Source organism: Gymnoscopelus microlampas (genome assembly GCF_963454915.1).
Source record: "Gymnoscopelus microlampas genome assembly, chromosome: 10".
In the NCBI taxonomy this organism is placed as follows: Eukaryota; Metazoa; Chordata; class Actinopteri; order Myctophiformes; family Myctophidae; genus Gymnoscopelus; species Gymnoscopelus microlampas.
In genome coordinates this window covers 15,812,326-15,825,473 of record NC_139947.1, presented here as the reverse complement: position 1 = coordinate 15,825,473, position 13,148 = coordinate 15,812,326, and the positions used below count along the sequence as shown (strand labels likewise).

The 13,148-nt window shown below is 46.5% G+C and overlaps 1 protein-coding gene across 1 annotated transcript in view; it reads right to left on the bottom strand.

The window, feature by feature from the left end:
- camta1a (calmodulin binding transcription activator 1a) overlaps nucleotides 1-13,148 on the bottom strand; it is a gene marked incomplete at both ends in the record, with an annotated part of 205,597 nt that overhangs the window by 43,396 nt on the left and 149,053 nt on the right. The window contains one exon of the mRNA XM_084069344.1: nucleotides 9,241-11,537. Within this exon, the coding sequence (XP_083925470.1) occupies nucleotides 9,241-11,537 (2,297 nt within the window). The remainder of the gene's footprint in view (nucleotides 1-9,240; nucleotides 11,538-13,148) is intronic.

Here is a 13,148-nt window from a genome sequence, read left to right as displayed (position 1 = left end):
TCCGGCCACTCTACCCCTGAGCCACTGCTGCCCCGGCATCTAGTGATGTCTGACTTCACCAGCCTAAATTAATAATTGAGCTTTTCCTGGGTTTCATAGACTGTCTGTTTTCATAGATGCACTTTATATTCTATATTTATGTCTCAGGCGTTGTTTAGAATTTTGGGAACTTTGCTATAGTGTCCTATTAAATATATATTTTTGCAAGGGTGTTGTTCCTGCATACAAGTATTTGGCCTTGCTCCTGCCTGGCCCTTATTTTTATTGTGTATTGTGATCCTTTAAAAAGCTATACATTCACAGAATCTCTGCTTCGTGTCCGTGTCCGACCGTCTGTTCGTATGTCCCCCTCACATATCTCAAGAAGAAGAGTGATACAGAGATCTCCATATATATAATAACAATTCATTTGATTTATAATGCACTTTACATTTGAAACAAATCTCAAAGTGCTATATGGGCATAAGTAGAGATCTCCATATATGGACGGAAAAACGCAGACAGACAGACTGGTACAACTACCTTGAAGTTTTTTTTCGCTGCTTCAATTATGATTCTTCTCTTGCAACTCTCTTTGATTTGATTTGAATACTTTATTTAGAAGGTTGCAGAGAAAAAGCACATAAAACTACAGTTTACAATACAAGGTCAACTAAAATGGATCGCTCATGAAAGCCGCAATGGCTTGTTTCAAATGAGATCCTCACATACTCAATTCATGGAGAAATGCCAGCCTAATGACCTTTCACCACACAAATACCTCAGTAGGTCAGTTCATCATGGAGAACACTGGAAAAAGTCTCACCTCACAATCACAAACACAACTAAACACATTTCTCTGAACTTTGAACGTTCACGAAAAAAATCCTCAGTAGGTCAGTTAAAGTTTTCTTTTCAAACCATGTGAGAAGGTCATATTCTATCACTGGTAATGGTAACATTGTATGTTGCAAATTGGAGGAATCTCACCTCACAAACACCAACACAAACACAACTAAATACATATACATTTCTCTGAACTTTGACCTTTCACCAAACAAATACCTCAGTAGGTCAGTTCACTTTTTCTTTTCAAACCAGGTGAGAATCATATTCTATCACTGGTATCATGGTAACATTGTACTGTGCCAGATTGGAGACATCTCCAATGAGATTTCACCTCATCCAGTTTCACCAAGGTTATAGGATTAATGTTGTACTACGCTCTGTTTTTTTAGGGCTGAGTATTGGCAATCATCTGGCGATATGAAACATATCACAATACAAGTGTTATGACTAAGACGATATATTGCAATGTCTGATAAGATTTTAGGGAAACATAGTAATTGTGAGATTTCACCTCACAATTGGCGTCAACACATTGCTCATGAAAGTGCCCGGTGCAGAGACTGCCCTGGAAATATCCTGCACTGCAGCTCACCTCAATCAGCTCACAGTGGGCTCTCCAAACGTTGTCCCTCCAGGCTTAGACCAGCTCAATGTATTTATCTTGTTCATAGGCCTGTATACTAAGGGTAGGCTACTACAACTGTAAGTTCCAACAGCACCACTTGTAGAGCCGACCGGTACGATGGCTCTCGTAAAACGCGAAGGACAGATACAGTACACACGCACACAGATATCTGTGTCATTTATGGAAGGATATATGACTAAAACAACTGTTGTAGTTGGTATACCTGCTCTTCTATTGGGACTTTTAGATCCTGTGGTCAGGTAGGACCTCTACTGGTTGACAAGTGGTACTGCATGAAAGTCAAACAGACCCTTATAGCTCAACAGCAGGAATTCTGGCTCTTGCACAGTGTGTCAGTGTCAGTGTCAGGGTCAAGGGGCAAGGCTTGGATATTTACGATGAGGCCAACACGGAAGCTTATGAATGGCCAGAGTGAGGCACTGTTTTACCCTGCGCCGACCTGCAGTGTCAGAAAGAATTTATTTTAACGCAAGTGAATGGGTTTTTGACAAACTTTAGACTAGATTTTCTTACCGTAATAAAAATTGTCATAAATTCTATATGCTTCCAGTCGCTAGTTTAAAGTCTCCTTTCAATCATCATGATATGCGTTTTGCTAAATTATGGTCCCATTTATTCTAAAGTTGACGATAAAGTAGGCTATGCTCCAGGAGGGGCGGGATGATTTGATTGACATTCCCCGCCCTGCTCTTGTTTGACAAGCTACCCAACCAATAGCATTTTTGGGGGTTGTTTTCCGGTTCGCTGGTCACGTGTCTGGTCTCAACCAATAGCGTTTGAGTTCCGGGGTGGCCAACTGTATATATTAACGATGGAGGAATGCACGTTCCTGAACTATCGGCTTCATTTTCGTTCTGTAGAAAGCAGGGGAGTGGCTTTGTCCATTCCTTTTTTACAGTCTATGGTCAGGGTCTGTATTTGCGGGTAGGACATGAATCTCATGGATCGCAGCTTTAATTAGTCAAAGCATCTTTTAGATCACTGGTTGTCAAAGTGGGGTCTGGGGACCCCCAGGGGTCCTTGGGGAGGTTCCAGGGGGTCCCCGGCAAAATGGGTTAATATAGCGTCACAATCATTTTAACCATTTTAACCTTTTATACTTTGGGAGCAGTATGGGTTAGCGCCCCAGCCTGTGTCTTCCGTGAGGAAGAAGCCCAACAAATCTGCGGTGAGGCCTTTAGGAGGGCCATTCAAGTAAGTCGCAAGTGGAGCCTGCAGTACCACCACGGCCCAAGAAACCATCACGCCAGAAGGAAATGTTTGGAATGGGGGAGTCTGGTGCAACGCTCAGTTCCTGGACTTGGTAAGACGAAAGAGGAGCCCGGCCAGGAAGCCACCCACAGAGCCTAGTCCCTCCACGTGCCAGAGCCTCTTCTCTCCCCAGTCCCGGCAGAGTAGTTCCGGAGAAGCGGACTGAGTGGCCCTGTCTTTCCCTAAAAGGACTGATCGTGGGTAGCTACTGGGACGTACAGTAAGTCAAGGCTTGATCAACCCCGGCTGGGTCACCTGGGCGAGGGTGTATGTTGTATGTTGCGAGACCGGAAACACCCGATGATCCCAGGCTACAACACTGATGATACGTCCCAGGTGCATCCATGTGGTGTTTTTCTTTATGGCTATTCAAAAATAGCAGATCTACAAGCTCATAGCGTGTCACTTTGTGCCGGACTATGAGCTTGTAGATCTACTATTTTTCAAAAAATCCTGAACATTAGAGAAAGTTTTTGAATACTTTTTCTTTTTTAACACATTTAATAACATTTTTTAACACAAATCTTTGCTTCTGGGGGTCCATGGTACAACATATTTTCAGATGGGGGTCCGCGGCCCAATATATATAAATTTGGGGGTCCTTGACACAAACACGTTTGAGAACCACTGTTTTAGATAACATATCTCAAAAGCTAAACCACCGGGTAACTATCCACATATTCATGCTCCTGCAACTTCTCCAGAATACAACTTCTGCAGCCTGATTGACTCACTATATTTTCTCTTGGACGCCCTCTCCTGGCTCCATGTGGATGTTCATACTAAATTCACTTTTCTTTTCTTTTATTGTCTCCGCCAGGCCGTAAGGCATGGCGAGAGAGTATGTTTTACCCTCCGTCCGTGTGTCCGTCCGTGTGTCCGTCCGTGTGTCCGTGTGTCCGTGTGTCCGTCCGTGTGTTACCACCAAATCTCCGGCACCGTTGGCCCGGTCGCTGCGAAACTGTGCACACACACTCCCTGGATGCCAATTCAGAACCTCTGCCTCAAATTTTTCACATGGGCCTGTTATAGCGCCACCAGGAGGCCGATTTGTGCAAAACCCATTTTTTTCACATTATTCCTACAGTTTTTAACCAAACGTCATGCAAATCGGTACACAGTATCTCTATAGTCATGTGATCAACCCTGATCTGTCCGATTTCCCATATTCCATCCTTATTGGTTAAGGTTGCCATCCAAAGTTTGCAGGATTGGTCCGTTTTGAACAAACTGCCTCAAACCATGAACGCAGCGTGCGATTTCCGTGAAATTTCACACGCACATTCCCACTAGGCCGAGGAAGAAATGCCACCCTTTTCACATTGGCCTGTTATAGCGCCACCAGCAGGTCTAATTTAGCAAAACACATTTTTGGAACAAAATGCTTCAAATCATGAATGCAGTGTCCGATTGCCGTGAACGACCTAAGAATAAATGGCACCCTTTTCACATTGGCCTATTATAGCGCCACCAGGAGGCCACAATAACGTATCTGACCTGGCGGAGACCTGTGCTCCGAGGAGCACTTTATCTAGTTCCCCATACTTCTGTCCCTTGCTATAGAGTCTCTTCCTCACGTCTTAGCTCTTAACACTTAACAACACGGAGGGAGCGATGTGAGGATGAGATATGCGAAAGGATGGAGGAAAGTAAACACTATGCCAAATGGCACATCCTTGCACAGGCAAGCGTCATTTCAAAGCAACGTCAATAACTTATGAGGTGTTGCACAGCTGGATGGATCACCCGGCACTGGCCTTGTAATGGAGTGCTCTTTATCAGTTTGTCTTTCTCAGGTAATGTAATGTCCGGTTGTATTGGGTGCTGTATTTCTTTGTAAAGTTCAAGCAGTTACTCTGGTTGAGATATAATTGCAACAATGTCTCTAATTGGTGGTGTGATTCTGCTTCCATGATGCTCCAGGATCTGTGCAAATATGGCACAGATTGGACTCTGAGCTCACTAACCCCTCATTTAACTTTCGTATTTCTTTAACCGACTGTCCTATGTCGGTTAAATAAATACGAAAGTTAAATGAACATGATAATAGGGCATAGTAGTGGTGGCCATGTTGTGGTTCCACAGATAGAAAGCCCGTTCATTTTCCCCATAGAGATTTCTGAAAACATTTATATTCATTATTTTAAGCCTGGAACCAAGCCATTCAGGCTCCTGGTGAATCATGACCATAAAACATTTGATTCTGTGTCAAAAAAGATTTGAATATTTAATTATATAGAGGTTCGGCCGCTACACAGCACTAACATCTAGAGTTCAGGCCATTACGTGGCCCTCACACCTACGTCACACCTCCGATCCGACTGATATGCCCATATATGGAGATCCCTGATGTCATCAGTATATGCCCATATATGGGCATGCTCCCTTTTGTGCCCATATATGGAGCTGACTGATTTGTTTGCACCTGATGCCATGACGACACATCAAGGTTAGACACTCCATATTTGAGCGTAGCTGCATTGGGTTATTCCATTATTATATTGGTTATTATATGATTATTATGGAGTCATGGTGAGAGCAAGACGTCAGAGGACCACCTGTCGGCCGTCCGGCCCTCCCTTGAGCCAAGTTTTCGATTTCTTTTTGACACAGCATCAAATGTTTCATGATTCACCAGGAGCCTGGATGGCTTGGTTCCAGGCTTTGAATAATCAATATAAATATCTCTGCTGTCTGGCAGGAACCAGCTAACTCCAAAATGTTCATTTTTCAGGAAATGAAAAAAACCAAACAAAAATGGAGTTAGGAAGTTTTGTTCATCATTGATAAGAACAGCTGAATGGACCTCCAAGCTCACAGTGAGGTTGGAGGTCAAAAGGGGGTGGAGCCTGGAGTCAGCAAAACCAGCTAACTCCACCCCCCTTTGCCAGAGTTAGCTGGTTTAGCAGAACGTCTGAGGATCCAATGGAGTTAGCTGCTTTTGTCAGAAGCACGTTTTAATGCTTTTCATTGGATCAATATTTTTTTTACCAACACACAGACGTAAAGGGTGTTCAATAGCACTGATTTATGGAGAAAGAAAAATGCAAAATGGAGTTAGCTAGTTCCTGCCGGACAGCAACGATATGTGTGGAACCACAAAATGACCACCACTGCTATGCCCTATATAGACATATAAACCCACATTGAGGAATATTCTGAGCCACATTAATTAAGTATTAAATCCTAATCAAGGTGGAGGCTAAGGTGGGGCAGGCTGGGGAGATCGCAGCAAAACAATGATGAAGAGTGAGCACCAGTCTGTCTAAAGGTTGAGGTTCTGCCTAGGACGGCTCATGGCACTATGCGACTGGATGATGATACTGTATATCAGTGGTTCTCAACCTTTTCAGGCCGTGACCCCCCAAAATACTCTTATTTGAACTGGGGACCCCGCACCCTGACAAGCACTTGGAATTGTAGGAGCTGAGGCATTACATTTTGTTTGACTGCTGTTGTGAAAACAGCAGATTAACAAGCTATAGATCGGCTATTTTCAAAATGTTTGCCTACAATTTGGCCTTTTTTTGGGGAGGAATTAAAAAGGTCTTAATTGTCACTTCACTGTCATCTGGGTACCCCCCAAAAATCATGTGGGGACACCCCTGGGGTCCCAACCCACAGGTTGAGAACCTCTGCTATGTATGGACATGTGACCAAACAACTTCTATGCCTGGCTGAACTATAAGAGATAGTTTATTTATTTCTACACTATATTATCTTTTTTTTATTCATTCCCATCCACAGCACATGACAGATTTATAAGTGCAGTGCTATAAGGACTGTGTAAATAAAGATCAAGCAATCCGTCATTGAACATTTGAAGTGCATTTCACACACTCACATGGTTATAATGAGGGTGCAATTTGTGAATAATATTTTTGAAGTCCCTAAAAACTGCTGAATGAATCAACTGCTTTGAAGTACTTTGACCACAGTTTTCAGAAGTAGGCTATGTAGCAGATTTCAGTCTCTCTCTTCCAAATTAATCAAGTGGGACATTTTCACTCTCTATTGTAACAGAACGCTGACAGTGAAATTACTTTATAGCTGTTTGCACCGTAGGCTGTTATTGTGGGGGTGGGGGGGGTCCCCGGGTGGGGGGGCTCCCCTTGGTAAATTGTGTGCATTTTCTCTAATTTAGTTTTAGGAAATGGAAAAAAAAGAACCTGTGTTCCAGTTATTATAGTCAGAATCTCCTGTTAATACAACAATATGGGGCAGGCTGTGAAAATGTGAGTTGTATGTTGAGAGCTCGCTGTCATCACAGCACAATTGTCATGTTTTATGTAGGCTGGTGAAGATGTTCCAGTCTGGAACATCTTCACCAGCCTACATAAAACATGATCATTTACATAAGCTGGGCGTGTCAGATTTTCACAGCAAAGCTATTAGGATTCAGGTTAAAAGTCAACAAAGTTGACCACATCCGCACTTCCAGGTCACCATTCAGCCCTATACGCTCAAACCTCATAGCCCGGTTGTTCTCAAAGTGGGGTCCGGGGACCCCCTGGGGTCCCGGACAGCACAATCATTTTAACCCCTTTATCCATATTTTATACGTTGACTATTCAAAAATAGCAGATATACAAGCTCATAGCGCCTCACTTTGTACCACTTGTACATCTGCTGTTTTTCTTTTTATAACATAAATCTTCTCCTCTGGACGTCCCTGGCACAAAACATTTTCAGATGGGGGGTCTGTGGCCAAATAAATAAAAATGTGGGGTCCTTGACATGAAAAAGTTTGAGAACTACTGCACTACAGTATATACTTCTCGTATAATGAAATAGTGAAAATAGCTGATCTACAAAGCTCACAACACATCACGAGGCGACGCGTTATACGCTTGTAGACTCTATTTTCGCTATTTTTAAAACATTTTGAAATATATTATGTATTAATAATTACTGCCCAAAATAAGGATGCCAGGTTGAAAGTGGATTGTGGATTATTTGAACGCTGATGAAGGCTTGACGCCAAAACGCGTACGTTGCTGTCTGCTTTGCAGCATACCATGCCTACTTAAAATATATAAATAAAAGTGCCTTAAAAGGACTGTTCCGTGAGTGCTGGTATTCTCTTTATAGAGATTTATTGTAAAGTGAAAGTGGATTAAAGCATGTTATTATTTTGTTCAGCAAGTTTGAAATTCTGGACTAGGCTACCTCTAAACAGACACTGGATTCTCCCTGTGATGTTTGAAGCCACCCCAAGGGGAGGTCAGAACCCCAGATTGGGAAACAATCCATTCACATTCCCCCTAGTGGTGGAATGACCTCATAGCCTGAACATCTAATTTCTCACGAAACACCTCACCTGCCTCCCATCTCTGTACCTCTATGCACTCTATGTCCTCTAATCAGTGGTTCTCAAAAATGTTCATGTCGTCAAGGACCCCCAAATTGATATGTATTTGGCCGCGGACCCCAACTGAAAAGGTTTTGTGCCAGGGACCCCCAGAAGAGAAGATTTATGTTAAAAAATATTCAACATTTTCCAAACATCTTCAAAATCTTTCAAATATTTTAAAAAATAGCGGATTTTTTAATAGCCTACAAATAAATGGATAAAGACAAGTGGTTAAAATGATTATGACGCTATGTTAACTACTTTTGCCGGGGACCCCCTGAAACCCCCCCAAGGACCCCTGGGGGTCCCTGGACCCCACTTTGAGAACCAATGCTCTATATGCACCTGATCTAGCAAAGATCAGGAACATTATTTCTTTACTTATTAACCACTTTTATATTATTGATGAAAATGTATAACAGAAGTCAGAGGTAGAGCTTATGTTGCATAAAATTTCACTGCATTAAATAAAGTCCTCCAGATGGGACTCATTTAGTGAGCAGATCTTTTTGCTCTAATCCTCTAAAATATTCTGGGACACAGAAATCTTTTCTCGGCTGGCAGAGTGCTGTCATGTTCACTGCTGTCCTCACTGGTGGCTTGTAAAGCTGAAGGTGACGCGTGACTTCAAAGTCCCCTTCCCCATGTCCCCTGGTTTGGTTTGGTTAAAAGCCTTACATATTTATCTCTATTCAAATGTACATGTCAAGCCATTTTCTCTCCCCCAAAACCTTCCCTGCAGGAATATTAGTAGCTCTATCATTGCCCTCTTTTAGTATGCCAGGACCCATGAATATGCTAATGTGGCAGGCCCCCACCATTCCATTCATGTAATAATAATAGTAATCATCCCTGCATGTTTGACCATCCAGAATTTGAGAACATCCAAGCAGAAACACAGATTGGGGCAAACATCACACTGCACTTATATTTCATGCATGTCAAATCTAGTTTTTTTTATTTTAGTTCATTTAGCTCATTTTATTTGGTTGAATTGAATATTCTAATTTAAAGCACTTTGTAACTGTCTGCTTTTGTAGATTTATTATTATTATTATTATTTTTAAAGTGCTATGTCAATAAAGCAAATGTTTAGTTTGTTATAAGTGGGCTCAGAGCCTTCTCGTGAACTTGAGAAGGATCAGCAACAGCGATCACTCACCTCAGGGTAGGACCACTCAGGGGAGTAGTCGGTGACCATGAAGAGCCTGCCAGTGGCCTGCAGCATTCCCAGAGCACCTTGGGCCACAGCTGCAGACACCACCTCTGCAACGTGCATGTAGGACAGCGACCCTGCCTCTACGGGGGCTCCTGCAGCCCCGGCCCCTCCGCTCAGAGACTGGGGACTGCAGCATGGCTGCAGGCAGAGGTCTGAGGGGCTGTAGCCGGAGCCCCTGGTCCCGCCATCCTCCTGGTTCTGCTGGGGGCCCCCGCCGGCTGTGGTCTGACCGTCTGAGCCGTGGGCCGCGACCAGCTGGTGGGCGTACAGGGCGCCCCCTGCCGCCATTGCGGTCCCACTGCCGTCCACTGAGATGAAATCGTTGATGAGGTCGGAGAACTGGTTCCCAAAGGAGATGTCAAAGTGGTCCAGGCTGATCTCCATACCCGTCCCTGCTGCTGCTCCGTTACTGCCAGCTCCGCCCAGACCCTGGTGGGGTCCTACAGTGTTGTAGAGACCCTGGACCATGCCTGTGCTCTGCATGAGGGGCTGCATCTGTTGTTGTTGTTGTTGTTGTTGCTGCTGCTGCTGCTGCGAGCGGCTGTTGCTGTCGTTGCTGCTGTTTCCGTTACGAAGGACCACGCCTTCGCCTCCCCCGGGCCCTCCTGCTCTGTTGTCAGATCCCTGCTGCAGGTAGTGCTCTGCCCCCCCTCCCTCTGCGTTCCCCCCTCCACAGGCCTGGATGTGATCTCCAGGCTTGAGCAGGCCGTCGGTTCCGTTCTCTGTGACTCCACCCTGACCTGAGCCTTGCTGCTCCAGACCGACCACCTCCTCGTGTTCGGCGCCCATGCCAGGAAACCCTCCCTGGTACTGCAGCAGCTGCAGAGAGCCGGCTTGCCCGGAGCCCTCTGTCGGGGAGCCTCCGTTACAGTTGGACCTGTGCTGGTTCTGGTGGACCTGGTGGTGGTGGTGGAGGTGGCCGTTGCTGCCGGGAGAGTCCGTCTTCACCATCTGCAGGCCCATGTAGGCTCCGGAGTCGTGGGAGTTGTGCTCCATCATATGGGTCTTCTGGCCCATGCTGGCCCTCCCCTGCTGGGCCTGGCCCGTCTGAGAGGTGTCCTGGAGGAAGAAGCTAGGTGAGCGGCTCTGGTGGGACATGTGAGGGCTGGACATGGCCTGGGCGTAGCTCACTGCGGCACCGCTGGATGTGTAGTCCTGCTTGGCGTCGATGGCACTGAAGTCCATCTGCTCCAGGGTGGTGCTGGGGCTCAGACCTCCACCGGAAGGGAGCAGGGATCCCCCCGGGGCGAGGGTGAGGCTGCCCTGAACAGATGCCGGCCCTGATGCCACTGATACTCCGTTGCCACAGTTCCCCACCGGTCCGACTTGGTAGCCGCTCTCCTTGGCCAGCTGCTGCTCGAAGGACGTGTCCTCTGTCTTGATGTTCTTCACCAGAGCGGCGCTGAACACATAGCTGTTGTCCGCCACGGAGGGAGTGCGCTGCATGGCGCCATTGGCGGCGCAGGAGGACAACGAGCCAGAGGTGTTGCTCTCTGTCTTCATGGCACTGCCCCCGTAGGTCTGGCCCTGCTTGGGGTTGTTCAGGAAGCAGTCAGGGTCAAAGTTCATATTGGTCTCAGGGATCTTGATGGACCCCGAGTCCAGGCTGCTGGAGAGCACCAACTCCTCTGACAGCATGGAGAGGCTGTCTCCTGCCCCGGTGCTCCCAGCCTCTCCGACTCCTCCACTGGGGAAGGCAAACTTGTGGCTGTCGGAGGCCCCGGACATCACCAGGCCCTGGGCGGTGGCGTCCGGGCCCATCAGGTGAGCGTTGGGACCCCCGGTAGGGGACATGCTGTAGACGGGGTCTCCGGTGACCTCGGACATGAAAACGCTCTGGGACAGGCTCGACATGACGGAGGCCACGTGACCCATGCCCGTCACCGCTGGGCTATCGGCCATGTCCGGATCGCTGTTCAGCCCGCTGCTGATGGAGACCGGGGAGTTCTGGGTGGTGTCGGGGACCTCCACCTGGTTGGTGGAGGACACCTCCATGCTGTTCTGGTGGAGCAGGGCCGGCTTGTGGACCTTGCCGTTGCGCTTCTCCCTGGCGCCGACGCCTCCGCCCCCGGAGCTCTTGCCCCCGCCGTGGCCGCTGTGCTCGGTTTTTCCCTCCGACACGTCATTGTTCTGGACCTCGGAGTGGGCACTGCCGTAGCTGCCGGAGCGGGCGTCCACCTTGGGCGAGATGATGCGGTGTTTGGCGCTGTTGCACTTGTGGTGCACGCTGCTCCCTGCGCCTGCACGGACAGAGGGAGAAATGTGAGGGGGAGAGGGAAAGAGGGCAAGAGTGAGTGAAAAAAGAGGGAGAGGGAAGATAAGAGACACGATCAATCACGTGTACTTAGAACAGTGGTATGCAACCTTTTCTGGTTGTTAAAAGCGTTCACGGCCCAACCATCTGACCTCTTAAGTGGTCAGATGGCCGGGCCGTGTGCATATTCAGAGTGTTTATTTTAATGATCAATCAATCGATTGTGTTCCGGCTTGGATCAATGGAACTAACATAGTATACTGTAGCTTGAGGACCCGTTCAATGGAGTTCAATGGACACTTGGCGCCATCTTGTGAGGTTTTCAGCTATTACTTTCAATGGTGTGACGTCACGTTATCTTTCTATATACTTTAAGTCCCTCTTTATCAGTATCACAATGACTATTCATTTTTCAAGGTTGTTAAGACTACCACAATTTTTTTTTTTACATAATCCTTTTTATATTAATGTTACTATCAATACAATCTAGTGTTTTGCCAATTATTTGGGGGGCTACTTGTAATATCCTCATGCCCCACCAGTGGGCCCCAGCCCACAGGCTGGGAATCGCTGACTTAGGAGTGAAGCGTAATTAACCTTACAAAGGAGCACCGACAACCGGAACTACGTTTAATGGCACATAGGTGGTGTGAAACTGTCGGGAATGTTTTACCGATTTCTTTGTTTGTGCATTTATGTGTCTGTGAAAGAGCGATGTTCTCCCCCCTGAGGAACGTTCCGCTCAGTGAATGGCTTGTTACCCCTCAGCTCATCAGAAATAAAACAAAAACAAAAGGAAAATAAATCCAATTGGGGATTCTACAGAACACTTCGTCTTTCAGTTGCAACGAAACGACCTTCTCTCTACCCCACCCCCCACCTCCCCCCCACCGTCTCCCACTCGTGAAATTGTCGGGTCATGTGATTGATTAGCGTGACCCTCTAGAACAGCTGTGCAATTTCAGATACGGCTTTGTGACTGTTATCAGTGAGCAACAAGTAATAAGCTGATACCCCCTGACGCTCTCCACATTCTCTATAAATCTACCTACCTATAAAACAGCTGATAATGAACAGTCTCTCTGCAACCTTTCCACTAGTTCTCTCATTGCCTTTGCCACCACCACCACCCGCACTCCCATTCTAACACCCCCCCCCCCCCTGTCCTCATAGTCCACTGTTTCTCAACGTCTTCTCCGGAGGACCACCAGGGGTCCAAATGGATCCTTGTTGTGGGTCTGGTGGCTCCATTTGTTGATTTTACAGTGTAGATTGGGGTTCCAGTATCAAGGAAGTGCAAAGTACTAGCGGTTTCAATGTCACATTCTCTCGTTTAGTTCAGTGATTCTCAACCTCTTTCATGTCAAGGACCTGAATGTTTGACATACATTAGGCCACGGACCCCCATTTGATACCACGTTTTTTTATCTCTGGGACCCCAAACCACACTGTAAAATCCTCTGCGTTAATTTAACTCTGAGAGTGTACAGACACGGGTCCATTTGGTTCCGACTGTACACTTGTATACACTCTCAGAGTTACAGACCCGTCAGGGCCCATTATTTTGACCCCAGCATGGTGGTCCCCGGACCTCACG